General features: G+C 57.5%; 3 protein-coding genes across 23 annotated transcripts in view; 2 read left to right on the plus strand and 1 right to left on the minus strand.

The window, feature by feature from the left end:
• The window catches only part of LOC103725603 (RNA-binding protein 14), a 225,448-nt gene extending 222,423 nt beyond the window's left edge, over positions 1–3,025 (plus strand). For 9 of the 12 annotated variants that reach the window (XM_029558546.1, XM_029558536.1, XM_029558537.1 and 6 more), the window contains one exon: positions 2,694–3,025. In XM_029558546.1, coding sequence (XP_029414406.1) covers positions 2,694–3,010 — 317 coding nt within the window. In that variant the 3' untranslated portion in view covers positions 3,011–3,025. Of the gene's footprint in view, positions 1–1,614; positions 1,842–2,693 lie in introns of those variants that run through there. The other 3 variants (XM_029558543.1, XM_029558544.1, XM_029558545.1) reach the window with 2 other exon arrangements.
• Positions 3,026–3,086: 61 nt separating this feature from the next.
• Positions 3,087–6,204, plus strand: Rce1 (Ras converting CAAX endopeptidase 1). Of its 4 annotated transcripts, none has more exons than XM_029558551.1 (8): positions 3,088–3,312; positions 3,436–3,538; positions 3,640–3,723; positions 3,970–4,048; positions 4,521–4,688; positions 4,828–4,899; positions 5,111–5,216; positions 5,522–6,181. In XM_029558551.1, the coding sequence occupies exons 1-8, from the start codon at positions 3,128–3,130 to the stop codon at positions 5,892–5,894; spliced, it is 1,170 nt and encodes a 389-aa protein (XP_029414411.1). In that variant the 5' UTR covers positions 3,088–3,127; the 3' UTR covers positions 5,895–6,181. The 4 variants fall into 4 exon arrangements, with proteins under 4 accessions (XP_029414412.1, XP_029414411.1, XP_008821088.1 ...); XM_008822866.2 differs by having other exon boundaries at positions 3,090–3,312; positions 5,154–5,216; positions 5,522–6,204; XM_029558553.1 differs by having other exon boundaries at positions 3,274–3,312; positions 3,644–3,723.
• Positions 6,205–7,844: 1,640 nt separating this feature from the next.
• The window catches only part of Pc (pyruvate carboxylase), a 121,276-nt gene continuing 114,249 nt past the window's right edge, over positions 7,845–14,871 (minus strand). For all 7 annotated transcript variants that reach the window (XM_008822868.2, XM_029558554.1, XM_029558555.1 and 4 more), the window contains 11 exons: positions 12,185–12,329; positions 11,815–11,904; positions 11,509–11,730; positions 10,919–11,075; positions 10,240–10,480; positions 9,902–10,151; positions 9,451–9,695; positions 9,180–9,359; positions 8,857–9,105; positions 8,555–8,695; positions 7,845–8,475 (listed from right to left, as the gene is read on the minus strand). In XM_008822868.2, coding sequence (XP_008821090.1) covers positions 8,227–8,475; positions 8,555–8,695; positions 8,857–9,105; positions 9,180–9,359; positions 9,451–9,695; positions 9,902–10,151; positions 10,240–10,480; positions 10,919–11,075; positions 11,509–11,730; positions 11,815–11,904; positions 12,185–12,329 — 2,169 coding nt within the window. In that variant the 3' untranslated portion in view covers positions 7,845–8,226. The remainder of the gene's footprint in view (positions 8,476–8,554; positions 8,696–8,856; positions 9,106–9,179; positions 9,360–9,450; positions 9,696–9,901; positions 10,152–10,239; positions 10,481–10,918; positions 11,076–11,508; positions 11,731–11,814; positions 11,905–12,184; positions 12,330–14,871) is intronic.

The following is a 14,871-nucleotide window of genomic DNA, read 5'->3' on the forward strand; positions in this document are numbered from 1 at the left end:
TATTGCCTGCATGTGTGTAAGTGCACCATGTCATGCAATGCCCATGAAGGACAGAAGAGGCCGTTGGAACCCCTGGAACTGGAGTTACGGACAGTTGTTAGCTGCCATGTAGGTGCTGGGATTCGAACCCGGGTCTTCTGCAAGAACAACCAGTGTTCTTAACCGCTGAGCCATCTCTCCAGCCCCTGGAGTTTTATTTTTTTAATGGAAGCATGAAATTCAGTATTTATGCAGTGAGAAGCAAAAGCACATTCTGTGAGAAGAAAATTAACATTTAGCTCAGCCCCTTCCATGCACCTGGCTGGTAGCATTTTTCCTCTCCTGATGAGAGAGGGTTTAGGATCTGGAATGGGCTTAGCAAAGGGAAGCTGAATTCAGTCTGCTGCCTCCAAAGCCCCAGATTTCCCCGTGCGCAACAGCCTTAGAATACAAGTGTTTATTGTCTGGTGAGACACACTCCTGAAGAGTGCTTGAGCTGTTCTGCTCTACAAACCAGCAACTCTCACTAGCATTCAGTGCCCATCTGCTGAAGAAAACTGTCAAACCACTGTGCTGATGCCACCTTATACCCACAGTCTACCCACCTGTCCATCGGTCAGACATCTTTGGTCCACTCTACACCACTGTCCATCCACCACACCCCCATGGTCTGCCCACCTTGCACCCATCCATCCACCACACCCCCATGGTCTACTCACCTTACACCCGTCCATCCACCACACACCGTGGTCTACTCACCTTACACCCGTCCATCCACCACACACCGTGGTCTGCCCACCTTACACCCATCCCCACACACCATGGTCTACCCATCTTACACCTATCCTCCACACACCGTGGTCCACTTATTCAGAAGCCTCTGACTTGTCTTTCTGGCCAATTCTCTTCATTCTTTAAAACAGTATACCCAGTTCTGGCCTGGCTCGGCCTCCTACTTCGAATCTCCTGATTTCTTTTCTCAGCAAACTCACCCAGCTTCTATCCCTCCCACTGCAGAACTCATCCCCATGGGGCTGGTCCCTCTCAGCTCAGGATGGCATCCTGCTTTCTCAGGGCAGTTTGTATCACTCCATCCTTCAGCTCCTGAGTTTTCTCTCAGCAGGCCAGACTCTCACTTCTTCAGTCTCCCATGCCCTTACTTCCTCTACCTGTCCCCATTCCCTCAGCCAAGGTTCTCAAAAAAGCAAGCGGCATGCACCTATCTCCTCCCTCTCACTTTCCCAGAGGAAAAGTGGCCTCTGAGACTGCAAGGCCTTCCATTAGAAGACCTCTTAATTGCAAACTTGGGTGTTTATTATATCAGACCTGCTAGCAGAATCCGACACTGGAAGACCGGGTCTCACCTGCTTCTTCCCTTTCGCAGCATTTTTCCTCCCTGCCTTCCTGTGGCCATCATTAGACAGTGTTAGGCCTGCAGTCTCTTCCTAGCTTCCCTTTCATTCTGTTCACACTGTCTTTGGGCTCAAGTCTCTGGCACAATCCACTCAGGCCTCTCCAGAGTGCCAGGAGCTGCCCAGCGCTTCTTCCTTGGTCAGTAAGTGCACTACCTAGCTTTTCACATCTGCCATCTCGGATTCGATTGAGAGGCCTCTCATTTCCATGTCCCACATCCAGCTGATCACGGCTGTCATTCTGCACCGATTGGATACCTCTTGCTCCTGGTGCTGCCTCCATCCCCACCGTTTCCACTCCTGGGCTGGATGACCTCCTGCCTTTCGTCTGGACATAAAACGACCTCTGACAGGATGACTGCATCTTCCCAGCGTGTGCTTCCTGCTAACTCCTCAGATTCATCCCCTGAGGTCCCCTCCCTTAATTTTATGTAGGATATTGATTCATGCCTTTGCATAAACTTCTCTGGACAACTTTTGACATGGAATTCCTCCTCTTTTTCTTGAATGTTTCTCATCCTTCTCAGCGACACCCCCTCCCGCTCCCCCCGACCCCCACAGCTTCGTTGTGTGCTCCACCCCTGGGCTCGGCACACACTTCTGCATCCCCACCTGCACCTGTTACCTTTTCCCACAGAAAAAAGCACTTATCGATCGACATCTGAGGAGCTGTTCAGGAAGAATCTCAGTGCAAAGATGCTGTAAATTTGCAACTTGGGGGCTGGGGCTGGAGCTCAGAGACAGGTGCCTGTCTGCATGTCAAGGCTTTGTTTCCCGCCCCCTCCAAGTGAATCTGTTAAGAACCGGACGGCTAAAGCATAGCATAGTGGCACGCGTCTGTAATCCCAGCACTTGGGAGGTGGCTGCAGTTCAAGGCCAGTCTGGGCAACGGTGACTTTGAGCCCAGCCTGGGTTACAAGAGACCCAGTCTCAACAGAAAGAAAAAAAAAAAAAAAAAAAGGGAAGAGGGCTGTGCTTAGGCACAGCTCACTGCAGCACGGTAGGGAGCAGGTTGCTTCCTATTTGCAGAAGTGGAGCTTGGCTTCGGAGAGGAGTTTGGACTGCAGGCTGCATAGGCCATCTCTACGCGGATAGTCACAGATGCCTCGGGTTAAGGCCCAGCTAAGAAGGGGTGGGGGAGGGGTGGGGGAGTGGGAGGCCTGCTGCAGACCAGGAGCTGGAGGGCTTTCATCCGGAAGGATGGGGTGGGCGAGCCAACTGCCAGCTACGCCCAGCTGCTCGGCCCCGGGGCTTGACACAAGGTGTTGGGAGTAAGACGAAACCCGCTTGTTTCTATCCTAGAGACCAGCGGGCGAGCGGAAAAGAGGCTCAAGAGCAGCCACGGCCTGCAAGCAGAGACCCAGGCTGTCGGCGCTGCCAGGGACCGGGGCCCGCCACAGCCCACCGCGCGCCTCCGCAGCGGGGGGCCGCCCCAGTCCCCCTCCCGGTGCCCGCCCGGGTCCGTGCCCCTGCCCCGGTGCTCACTCCGGTGCCCTCCCCCGTCCCCGCCCCTGCCCCGGTGCTCACCCCGGTCCCCGCCCCCACCCCCGCAGGACGCGCTGTGGCTGGAGGCGGTGTCCAATCTATCCGAGTGGCTGAGTCCCGGCCCAAAACTTTGACCTCCGTGTTCAATAAAGCTGCTCCCAGCAAGCCGTCGCGTCGGCTCTAGAGTAGGGGAGGGCCGGGGCGGGGCCGCCGCCTAACGTCACTGGTGCGCGCCCGCGGGTCGGGGCGCGATGGCGGCGCTGGGCGGGGACGGGCTTCGCCTACTGTCGGTGCCGCGGCCCGAGCGGCAGCCCGAGTCCGCGGCGCTGGGCGGCCCGGACCCCGGGCTGTGCTGCTGGGTGTCGGTGTTCTCCTGCCTCAGCCTCGCCTGCTCCTACGTGGGTAGCCTCTACGTCTGGAAGAGCGAGCTGCCCAGGTGCGGGGGCCGCGCGCTCCCGGAGTCCCCGGCCCCGCGGGGCTGCGGGCGGAGCTCGGGCCGGACGGTGGCGGGGCCGCGCGGACCGCTGGCGGCGCCCAGAACCTCCTGTCCCCTTCCTAGGGACCACCCTGCTGTCATCAAGCGGCGCTTCACCAGTGTCCTGGTGGTCTCCAGCCTGTCGCCTCTCTGCGTGCTGCTCTGGAGGGAACTCACTGGCATCCAGGTGCGAAGGGGGCGGGGCACCGGGCCGCCGGGGACGGAATCCCAGGATTTCCGCGGGGGGGGGGGGGGCACGCCACTGATACCCCCTTTCCTGTGGCTCAGCCAGGCACACCCCTGCTCACCCTATTGGGCTTCAGGCTGGAGGGCATTTTCCCAGCAGCTCTGCTACCCCTGCTGCTGACCATGGTGAGTTCTGCTCGTTCTTTCCTACTCGGTTGTCACTAGCGTAATGCACCGGTCGAGTTCCTGTTTCCAGCTTTTGGTCGACAGCAAACAGGAGTTGTGATAGGGCCCTTGGACCCCCTGGTGTGCATGGGTGGGAAAGCTTAGAATTCAGGAAGGCAAGTCTCAGGCTGGCCAAGGATGAAGGGCAAGGTCTCGAGATGTGGGTGAAAGTCTCTCCTTTGATCTCTGCCATTTTTCTGCTCCCAGATCCTTTTCCTGGGTCCACTGATGCAGCTCTCTATGGATTGCCCGTGTGACCTGGCAGATGGGCTGAAGGTTGTCCTGGGTACGCTTCAAAACTGAGGAACAAATAGGCACAGGCAGTCCAGGACATTGGGAGAGGAGTCAGATGGATGCAGGTGTTATCTGGACAGAGTGACAGATCAGCTCTCTGAGTGTCTCCTCACCAGTAAAATGGGTTTATACTGCAGTTGCCCCTGTAAGGAGGCCTTTAGGACCCACAGCAGTACTTGGTGTGGACTTCCTTGCTTCTCCAACCTTTGGCTTCCCCAAAGACTGGTCTTGGTTAAATTTTCATGTCTCCAGAATTGACCACCAGGCTCCCTTAACCTCCTCTGTGATGCCTGCCTTCCCCTTCAGTGATCTCAGGATATTGTTTTATGCTGGGTCTTTCAGCAGTATTGATGCCTGGCCTGAGTTTGGCCAGAGCAGAGCTGTAGGGGAGGGGCCTGTGGAGAGAGGGGTCTCCATTTCTGGTAACTTGGCACACTCATTGCTCTCCTGAATATTGACCGTAGCCCCTCGTTCCTGGGCCCGCTGCCTCACAGACATGCGTTGGCTACGAAACCAAGTTATTGCACCCTTGACAGAGGAGCTGGTGTTCCGGGCTTGTATGTTGCCCATGTTAGCACCATGTACAGGTCTGGGCCCTGCTGTGTTCACCTGCCCACTCTTTTTTGGAGTTGGTAAGTCTATCTATCTAGCCTGGTTCTACCAAGATGTTTCCAGCATGAAGACTAAAAATGGGGCCTGGAATGGGGGGGCGGCGGGTGGCCCTAGTTGGAAGGCCAGGGGGATGTGATATGGTTCTCATCTTCCTCCCAGCCCACTTTCACCACATTATTGAGCAGCTGCGCTTCCGCCAGAGCAGTGTGGGGAGTATCTTCTTGTCTGCAGGTGAGGCTTGGAGAGCTTGTTGGGGGTTTGGGGGTTATGTTAGAATGTGGCTGACAGCCACTCTGCAGAAGGGACTGGGTACAGAAGGCTGTAGTATGGGAAGGGCCACTGACCATGGGCCTTGGGGTGCAGCCACAGGTGGTGGGCGTGTAGCCACTGCCCCAAGGGGAAAGGGTGGCCTCTGGCCGATTGATGTGCAGTATCGCGGCAGGGTGGGCATGCAGGTGTGGTCACTCACAGCCTCCTGTCTCCAGCGTTCCAGTTCTCCTACACAGCTGTCTTCGGTGTCTACACTGCTTTCCTTTTTGTCCGCACAGGTTGGTCCTCCATATCTCAGGGTCTCCAGGGCCCAAAGGCGCGGGTGGGGAAGGGGAATACTGTGTGTGTTCTGGGAGTGACAACATTTCTTTTACCACACAGTCCTTGAGGCAGGCTGAGCCAGGGCCCTCAGCTTGGTAAGGTCTGAGAAGTGGCAGCACAGGCGATGGAGTGGATGAGTGTGAGCGGGTTGGGGGTGTCCTGGAGCTCCTGTTCAGGGACAGGGGATGAAGGGCACTAGACCTGAAGGGCCAGAGGAGATGGTGGGGCTGCTCCATGTGTTGTGCTGTCTTCCCCTCCCCAGGACACCTGATTGGGCCGGTTCTCTGCCATTCCTTCTGCAATTACATGGGCTTCCCTGCCGTATGCGCAGCCCTGGAGCATCCACAGAGGTGGCCGCTGCTGGCAGGCTATGCCCTGGGTGTGGGACTCTTCCTGCTTCTGCTGCAGCCCCTGACGGACCCCAAGCTCTACGGCAGCCTTCCCCTTTGTGTGCTTTTGGAGCGAACAGGGGACTCAGAGGCCCTGTTGTGCTCCTGACCTTCACTCCTGTGTACACTCTAGTGAACTCTCATGGGCTCCCCAGCCCCTCCCCATCAAGGAATACTACAAGGGAGGGGCTTGCTGGGGTCCCCGAGATCTCAGGAATTTTTGTAGGGGATCGAAGCCAGACCTAGTTGAATCCCAGGGACCAAGGAAAGGAGCAGATCTCCAAAGGGTGTAGCCCTTGCAAAAGGAGTTGAGGAGCAGCTGCAAGTGAGGGGACAAGGCAAATCCCAGGGGCTGTGCACTCCCTCACTTTTGACTGCTACTTCTCTTAGCTCTCTGCCCCCCTCTGCCTCTGAAAAGCTGCTCAGGGTGGGTTTATTTATAAAAGCCCTCCCCCAAAACCTCCCAGGGTTTTCTCATTGTCTTTTTGCATCAAGACTTTGTATTGGGATATTAAAGAGATTTAACTTGGGTAACACGGTCTTGCACCTTTGGGAACCAGTGTATTTGGACTGTGGGAGAGGACTCCTGGCTGCCCTGAACACTAACCCACAGGTGAGCCTGGCAAGCAGGTCCCAGCAGTAGGATGGGTGGGGGCTGCGGCCTCCTCCTTCCTGAGCTCTGGCCCAAGTCCTAGCACAGGTGCCTCTGAGGCAGGTACCAGATGGTGACCCGGCTCACCCTGGGGTCCTCTGTCACCTTGGCTACCAGGGACAGGGAGTCGAACCACAGCCCCGACTCCAGCAGCGGAGCCTCCAGCCTGTGTCCTTTAGCTGTGGAATCCCCACCCAGGTCTTCACTCCAAAGGAAACAGGTCCAGAGTATGAGAGGAGCCTTCTCTATGTCCCCCAGTTTCTGGTTCTAACCTGGACTGAAGGAGCCCAGGATGAAGGCCACAGCCCAGAGCGCAGCAGACTACTGTGCTGCACAAGAACTCGGGTTTTGCTCTGTTACCTGCTCATTTTCCTGACTGGACCTTTTTCCCTTGGCTTTTTTTTTGATACTAAGTATCTTAAGTCTCCCTCTTTGAGGAAGGTTGTCCTGAAGCCTCTTCCTGAAGCTGGTTATTAAATGAAAGGTGACATTCTCAGGTCGGCTGTGACTAAACCACCACAGCTTCACAGTCCTACTGCCTCCCTGAGAGCTCGCCCCCTCCCCCTGTCCCGGCCTTGTGTAGAGGCTTGAGGTAGGGATAAGCAGTGGCTTGTTACAGAAAGTCCTTTTGAGGTCCCAGGCCCACCTGTGACTTGTCCTTCCCCAAAGTCAGGTCATGGTAAGACTGCAGGCAGCTGCGGGATTTACTTCCTGCTGATTCTCCTGGGCTTTGCCCTGCCCCTCCCTCTGTCCAGCATTCCCTCCACTAGCCCTTTCTCCTTCTCAGGAGCTGCTCATGCATTTCTTCACCCATGCCAGGGGGCAGGCAAGCAGGAAGCAGCCTGATCACTAGGGCTCAGGGTGCTCTTGAGGGCCGGCTGTGGGAATAGCAGGGCGCCATGCGCAACCCTGGAGCCAGCATCCTTACACCCAGGGTGTTCCAGCAGTCTGCTGTATAACCATTCCAGAGGGTTCTCCACTGCCCAGGTTGTACCTGCTAACGCTTAGTCCTGGGCCAGAGGTGAGAGACTAGCCTTCGGTGTAGAAAGTAAACTGGAGCCAGGCATGATGGGCCACACCTATAAACCCAGCATTTAGGAAGCTGAGGCAGGATGGCAAATTCAAGGTCAGTCTAGGCTTCAGAGACAGACCCTGTTTCTAAATACGAATTAAAAAATAGTAGTGAGGCAGTGTTGCTGGGAAGCAGGCCTGTCGACAGCATGGACGCCATGCCTCTCTGCCTCTTCCCTTGGCGTGGAGAACAGATTATCTAACTGCATTGACTTGACTCCTGTCCATAGGACAGGACGGCTGATTCACCCAGTTGCTCATACAGTGGTACACAGCTAGTCCTGTCTGGGCTGTTGTACAGGATACAGGCAGGAGCTCGATAGTGGCATAAACCAGGGCTCTGGTGATCATCCTTGCTAGCCTAAGGCACAGATCTGCCTCCAAAGGCCCCAGGCTTTGAGGGACAACCCCACCCACTCTGCCTCTGGGCTGGGGGCAACAGAGGGGGTGGGGTGGACTGTACATGACCAGTGTGGAGGGCAGGGGAAAGCCAGTTTTATTGAGCAAAATTCCCAGGATCTGGCATTAGGTCTTCCCCTTACCCAGGAGGTAGAACTCCTAAACCACCTCCCCAGCCAGCCCCCAAGGCCACCTACTCTACACCTGAGTCTCCCACGTGGAGAAGACCCTTATTTGGCAAGAGATGAATATGTGAGCAATTGTCCGCCAGTGGCGAAAGGATGCGTGGCTGAAGGGAATGGGCCGCTGTAGGTAGTGTCTGCTGTCTCATGAGACGGGACCTCGGGGGCCAGGCCTCCTGCCCTTGGGCACTGGCTAGCCTGGGCCTGCCCTGGCAGCACAGTTTCTGTTGAAGGCTTGGGGTGGAGGTGGCCAGGCTTCCAACCTTGGACAAGATCACTCCATCTCTAGGATGAGGTCATCACCTTCCAGTGTCATGTCCTTGGTCACGTGAACCTTGCGGATAGTGCCCTCCATGGGCGAAGTCACCACAGTCTCCATCTTCATGGCGCTGAGCACACAGAGTGGCTGGCCCTTGGCCACCTTCTCTCCTGCTGCCACTTTGATGTCTATGACCTTCCCAGGCATGGGTGCCCCGATTTGCCCCTTCACATCCTTCAGAGCCTTGGGGTGGAAGTGCATCTCCTACAGACAGGGCAGAGGGGCCGTGAGATACCAGGTCAGTCCCATCCCTACCACCTGGCTGGCCCTGAGGGATCTATACCTTCATGGCCTGGGTGTCCTTAACCAGGATGGACCGCAGCTGCCCATTGAGTTCAAAGAAAACCTGCCTCTGGCCAGCCCGGTTCAGGTCACTCACAGCCAGGGCTTTGATGTGCAGTGTCTTGCCCCGTTCCAGTTCCACCTGTAGAGAAGATGGGAGAGGGGAAGCGGGGAGGAAATCGGGAGAGCAGGCCCAGGCCCTGGACCCCCACCACAGTGGGATCTGGCACCGTGGATCAGGGTTCCTTATGTGCAGAGGCCTAGCTTCTGGATTCCTTTGGGCTGAGCAGGTGGGGTACTGACCTCAAACTCCTCTGCAATTTTGGGTCCTTGCAGAAAGAGGCGGGTATTGAGGCTATCCAGAGGGCCGAAGGTGGCTGTGAAGTCCTTGAACTGGGCAAAGACATCAGGGTACATGGCTGCAGAGAGGACGTCCTCTGGAGTCACCTCGTCCCCATGCCGCTCTACCAGGTCCTTCTCCAGTGCCTGCAGATTCAGGGGAGGCAAGGAGGCTCCAGGCCGCCCCTCTACCCTTGGCAGGTCCTTTAGCACCTGAGGAGCAAAGTGGATGTCAGGTCTGGTTCTTGCACCCAATCCCAACCTCACATATGCGGCAGCTTTCCTACCTTAGAGCGGAAGGGCTCAGGGAAACCCCCATGGGGGACACCAATGTAACCCTGCAGGAACTCCACCACAGAGCGGGGGAAGGACAGCTCTTCTGCCTGAGCTTCGGCCTCTGCTCGGCTCAACCCATTTTGCACCATAAACTGGGCCAGGTCCCCCACAATCTTGGAGGAAGGTGTCACCTGAGGAGAAGGATCTCTCGAAGTCAGGGTGCCAGCTCCAGAGGCAGGAGCATGTGCGGCAGTGTTGGATACAAGGACTGGCCTTGCTCACCTTGATGAGGTCACCCAGCATGTGGTTAGCCTCCACATAGGCCTTCTTAACCTCCTTGAACTTGGAACCAAGCCCCATGCTGTGGGCCTGGAAGTGTAGGTTGGTGTACTGGCCCCCTGGGATCTCATTCTCATACACGTCTGAGTTGCCAGACTTCATGGTGGCCGTGCAGTCAAAGGCTGCGTACAGGCCCCGAGCCCCTTCCCAGTATTCACTGTAGTCGAACACATACTCCATGGGCACCTCTGCAGGGAAGCCAGATTCAGAGAGCTTACCCAAATCCCAGGGGCTCCTCCCAGGACCCAGGGCTGGCCTAGATTCTGTCTCAAACTTGGGTGGGAGGAGGCCAGGCCAAAGTGAGGCATCTGGATTCTGGATATCCTGGACTCTGCTGGGACTGTAGGTGGTTGCAGCTTTGAGAGGGGCTTGACCATGGGCCACTCCATCCTACCTGTGTCCAGGGGAGTTCCTTTGGTACAGGCCACCAGGGCCCCCATGCTGGGCTGTGAGGTCATCCCAGACATGGAGTCAGCTGCCACATCCACTACATCAGCTCCAGCCTGAGCACAGGCCAGCATGGCTGCCACACCTGCTCCTGATGTGTCATGAGTGTGGATGTGCAATGGGAGGTCAGGGAAGCGGTCCCGGAGGGAGCTGACTAGCATGGTGCAGGCCGCAGGCTTCAGCAGCCCGGCCATGTCCTGAAACGGGGGAGAGGAAGTAAAGAGGGGGCTTGGTGTAGGCCATGGCAGGTGTTGGGGAGAAGAGGTGGGCAAGATGCCCAGATACCTTGATGCACAGGATGTGGGTGCCAGCTCGCACCAGCTCTTCAGCTAAGCCCATGTAGTAGTCCAGTGTGTACTTAGTGCGGCTGGGGTCAGCCACATCACCCGTGTATGAGATGGCAGCTTCCACCACGCCCCCAGCACTGCCTGATGCTTCCATGCCCAGCAGCATGTTTGGCAAGTAGTTGAGGGAGTCAAAGACCCGGAAGACGTCCATGCCGTTCTCTTTGGCCACCTCACAGAACCTGACAGGTAAGAAACCAGGGTGAGTTGGGCCCAACTCCCTGCACTTTCTTGCCTGGTTTCTGGCCTGTTCTAGAGCCCTTAGGGAATGAAGTCTGGCCTGGCAGGGAGAGTGGAGGTCTCAACAGTGTGAGCAGGCCTTTCCTAGGGCAGCTTCTCCAGGAGGCTTTGCCTTAAGAGGTGCTGCAACGTGGCAACTGTCTTCAGCCTGCCCCAGCCTGGGGAATTCTTTGCAAAGGAGTGGTAGGCTGTTGGGGAGCACACTGAACAGAGTCCTAAGGCCTGGGTTCCAACCCCAGCCCCACACCGTGTTTCCTGAGACAAGTCATCTCCCTCAGTATCTACTGCCACAGTGATCTGCGGGGCATGGCTGTGGACACTTTGGAGCTCACTGTGGGGAGCACAGGCCATCACCGTGGCCCCACCCGACCCAGGCTCACTTGAAGACCACATTGTCAGGGTAGTTGGTGTAGCCCACAGCATTGGCCCCCCGAAGTAGCATCTGGAACGGGATGTTGGGGATGAGCTCTCGGAGCTCCTGCAGCCGCCGCCAGGGGCACTCATACAGGAAGCGCATGGCAACATCAAATGTGGCTCCTGGACAGGGACAGACAGGCTGGTTACACCACATGTTGTGATGGCCCCATGTGCCCTGCAGCTCTAGCCTGCTCACCTCCAGGGTTCCTCTTGTCCCCAGTGCTGGCCCTACCGCCTCTCCCTCCATTTATGCTCAGGGTAGCTAGGGCTCACTTGTACCCACTTTCATACCCATGTCCTCCCCTGGAACTGCACACTGTGACTAGCTCCTCCCTGCCTCCAAGCTGCTCGGGACCATGCCTGTGTTCCAGCCCCGCAGACTCGGGCCAGGCCAGCAGGAGCTGGCTGCAGCTGGCATTTATGGAACAAACCAGGTCTCCTGCTTTGGTTGCCTCACTGTAAACACCTCTAGCTTCTCCTTTCTAGCTTCTTCTGAGTTGGAAAACCAATTCTTGCCAGTGCTGTCCAACATCCCAGCCTGCTTCTAGCCTACCTCCCCAGTTCTCCATGCTGAAGAGCTTGTTGAAGCTGTGGGCAACATAGGGTGCAATCTTTTTGAGATCATGTGTGCGCACACGAGTAGCCAGCAGTGACTGGTGGGCATCCCGGAAGGTCGTGTCCATTAGCAGCAGCCCCTGGTGATTCCTCACAGCTCGAGCAAAGCCCTCTGGCCCCTCTCGCAGAAGGATGTCTCTGAAACCAGCCGGGGGTGGGCCTAGGGCAGACAAAGACATCAATGCCCATCCTGCAGGTGGCAACCCCGTTTCCCCCTTGAGTTGGTGAAATGGATCTCACCTACCTATGGGCACTGCAGGGACAATGGGGTCCGCAGGGCTGGGACTGGCCTTGACAGGAATCGGAGTGGTGGGGCCATTCACCATGACATGTCCTGGGGAGAGTGGGCAGTGTGTCAGGGCAGGCTGGGCAGAGGCAGGTCACAAGCAGCAATGTGAGTGGGTGGGCTCAGGGGTGGGGACATTCCTCCAGGACACCCAGTCCTCCCGTTGTCCCTATCTTCTTAAAGAGGGCCTCTTGGGTCCATGCAGTGGCACGTGTTAAGGACCACATGGACAGAAAGGAGGGTACAGGACGTGAATGGGCAGGGCTACCGGGCAGAAGCCAGACGCAGGTACAGTGGAGGGAGGGAGGAGAGGGCAGGATGGACAGACCAAGGTAGTGTAGAAGTTTCTGGGCTCGATTCTGTGCGGGCCGCAGCTGGAACAGCTCAGGGTTCTCATCGATGAACTGGGTGTCCACAGTGCCTGCCAGGAACTGCTGGTTGTTAAGCACATTCTGCAGGAAGGGGATGTTGGTCTGCAGGACAAAGGTGGGATGGTCACTAAGCAGCTCTGGGGGAGATGGGAAAAGACTATGTACGGTGCTGCCCCCGGAGCACTGCTGCCTCAAGATCACCCCATCTCCCCACCATTCTGGCAACCCCCTAAACTGCCAGGGGCTGGACACTGTCTTTGCTCACCCCAGATCATGTGCCAGTCCTTCCCATCATGCTTTCTCAGGCCTAGAAATAAGATCCTAGCCCTCTCCATGGCCTAGAACCTACCTCAACCTTTCCTGCAGCACCACCCCTCAGTCCTACCAGCCCAGCTTCTTGAACTTGCTGCTGTCACTGTGTCTCCTCATAAGTCCAGTGGGCATCCTCCACCTTGATGTGCCTCCCTGGGCTCTGCCCTGCTCTTCTGGTCTCCTGTACTTCTTGCATGGTGCTCTTAGGATGCCTTGCCCTGGGCTGTGGCTCCAGTGATGGCCTCTGCCTCCAGGGCCAAGACTCAGGGGGTAGAACTGGCCACCAGCACCTTGAGCATCCCTCATAGAGGAGTTAACTAGGTCCTGCATCCTGAACTCCTCAAGCCTAGCTGGTGAAGGCCTCACCTTCTATCCAGGGACCAAAATCTGTACGCTACACCCCACTACCTACCCTGTTCCTGGCCAACTCTGGACTTGATGTCTTTTGCTCAGGCCATACCTTCCCCTGGGCTGCCTCATCTCAGTCACCCTTGGCTACCCAGAGGGATCCTCTGGCTCTTGCACCTGTGCTTGGTAAGCACAAAGGTCACCTCTGTCCTCTCCTCCCACCCTCTGGGGGAGATGGTCCCCTTTCTAGTAGGTCTCTATAGGATCTGCTTTCTCTTTTTGCTTTTCAGAGGAGGACAGGAGTGGCCTAGTAGCCACATGGGCTCTCTGTGAGATAGCCCATGTATGAAGCACGCCTGTGGCTGTGTGAGGAGGCATCTCTGTGTGTTACTCATGATTCCATTGGCACCTTCAGTAGGAACTTGAGGCCCAGTATAGACCAAGGACCCCTATCACATAGAGGCCTGGACAAGAAGGGTGCCCAACCCACCAGCCTCTGGTAGGCAGTCACTGGTCATTACAGAGTGGGGCCCAGCCATTGGGAATTCATGTCTGCCTATGTGGGCACTAAAATAGGGACAAAGCATTAAACTCAATGGAGAAACCATCTGCAGAACCTAGAGCTGCATAAAGGTGAGAAAGACCTTCAGCGCCCCCTCTCCCGGCCCACATAGATCCCTTCCCTTTGCAGCTACTGGGCCCACCATCATAGCCTCTGTACTGGGAACTCCAGTGTCAGGAACCGGACCCACCTGGCTCCCAGCACAGGGCGAAGGGAAACGCTACATGGGAAGAAGAGAGAAAGACACCTGGTGCCACCTTACATCACAGCTGACCAGACTAAGATTCAACTGGCTTTGCAACAGCTGAGGCCCAGGCAGTAGAAAAGGGAAGCCTGACTTCCTACAGCAGGGAGTTGAGCTCCTCAAGCTGCAGTCTCTCCCCCTTGGGGAGTGTGAAAGTACCTGCAATTAATACCTCGTCTACAGGAGGAAATTGTTTCTGTAGTTAAGTAACTTGCCCGGGGCATGCAGCTGTGCCAGGCAGAACTAGCACACTGGGTTCCCTGAGCTCTGCCACCCAGCTGCCAGTGGCAATCAGGTGTGGCGGGGGTGGGAGATTGGGAAGGAGTGGACGCGGGAGCCTGGGGTAGGAGTTGCCCCGTGGGGGGTGGCAACTTCCTGTTTCCTCGATTTGGGTTTGGTGGTGGGCACAAACGAGCACCATGGTCCCGGTCCCGCACCCTCATAACTCCCCTACAGGCCCCAGCTAGGGCCACCTCACACCTTAGCAGGTCAGGGCCACGCTCCGAGACCAGAACCCCCTCGGGGGTCTGGGGGAGCGAAGCTGCGGTGCGGCGAGGATCACTGACGCACAGCTTCAAACTGCGTGCCATAGCCGGCCTGCTGGGAAACCGCGCGGCTGAAACCAATCGGGCCGAAGAAGGAGGCCGGTTGGCTCCCCGCGGGCGGGCGGGGCACAAAAGCTGAGAAGGAGGAGGAGGGAGGGGCGCGGCAGGGCGGGGCGGGTGCGCCGCCAGCCCAGAGGCCGAGCCCTCTTGGCCCTACCCCGCAGCATCCCTGCCGAGGGCACCACCCCAGCCCCCAAGGGCCCGTGCCTGTGGGGGACCCTCCACGTGATCCGGTGATGCAGAACGCTTGTGACCTTCAGCGTGTGTCTATGAATGCGAGGGTCCCAGCAACAGTGCCGGTTTGCGCCCGGCCCTGCCCGCGGGTGCGGGGACGTGTGGGTGTGTGGGCCTGTGTGGGCGTGCTGGGGAGGGTGCCCAGCGACATGTGACAAAGACCCGTCTCTGGGAGATGGTGAAGGGGCCCGGGAGCGGGCGCTTTGTCTGGCTGTCTGCAGAGCCGCGGCGCCCGGCGGAGCGGTGCAGGATGCCGGGGCGCCAGGGTGGCCGGGGGCGCGCGCGCCAGTGCCAGGGTGAGTGCGTTGCGGCAGCACCGGGGGGCCGCGCGGCGGGCCG

This window comes from Nannospalax galili, unplaced genomic scaffold (genome assembly GCF_000622305.1).
Source record: "Nannospalax galili isolate Female #2095 unplaced genomic scaffold, S.galili_v1.0 scaffold89, whole genome shotgun sequence".
Lineage (NCBI taxonomy): Eukaryota > Metazoa > Chordata > Mammalia > Rodentia > Spalacidae > Nannospalax > Nannospalax galili.

Coding starts and splice junctions, on each gene's coding strand:
- Rce1 (XM_029558551.1), top strand. CDS start 3,128: ATGGCGGCGCTGGGCGGGGACGGGCTTCGCCTACTGTCGGTGCCGCGG. Junction 3,539..3,639: donor GGGAACTCACTGGCATCCAG/GTGCGAAGGGGG, acceptor CCTGTGGCTCAG/CCAGGCACACCCCTGCTCAC. Junction 4,049..4,520: donor TGGGCTGAAGGTTGTCCTGG/GTACGCTTCAAA, acceptor TATTGACCGTAG/CCCCTCGTTCCTGGGCCCGC.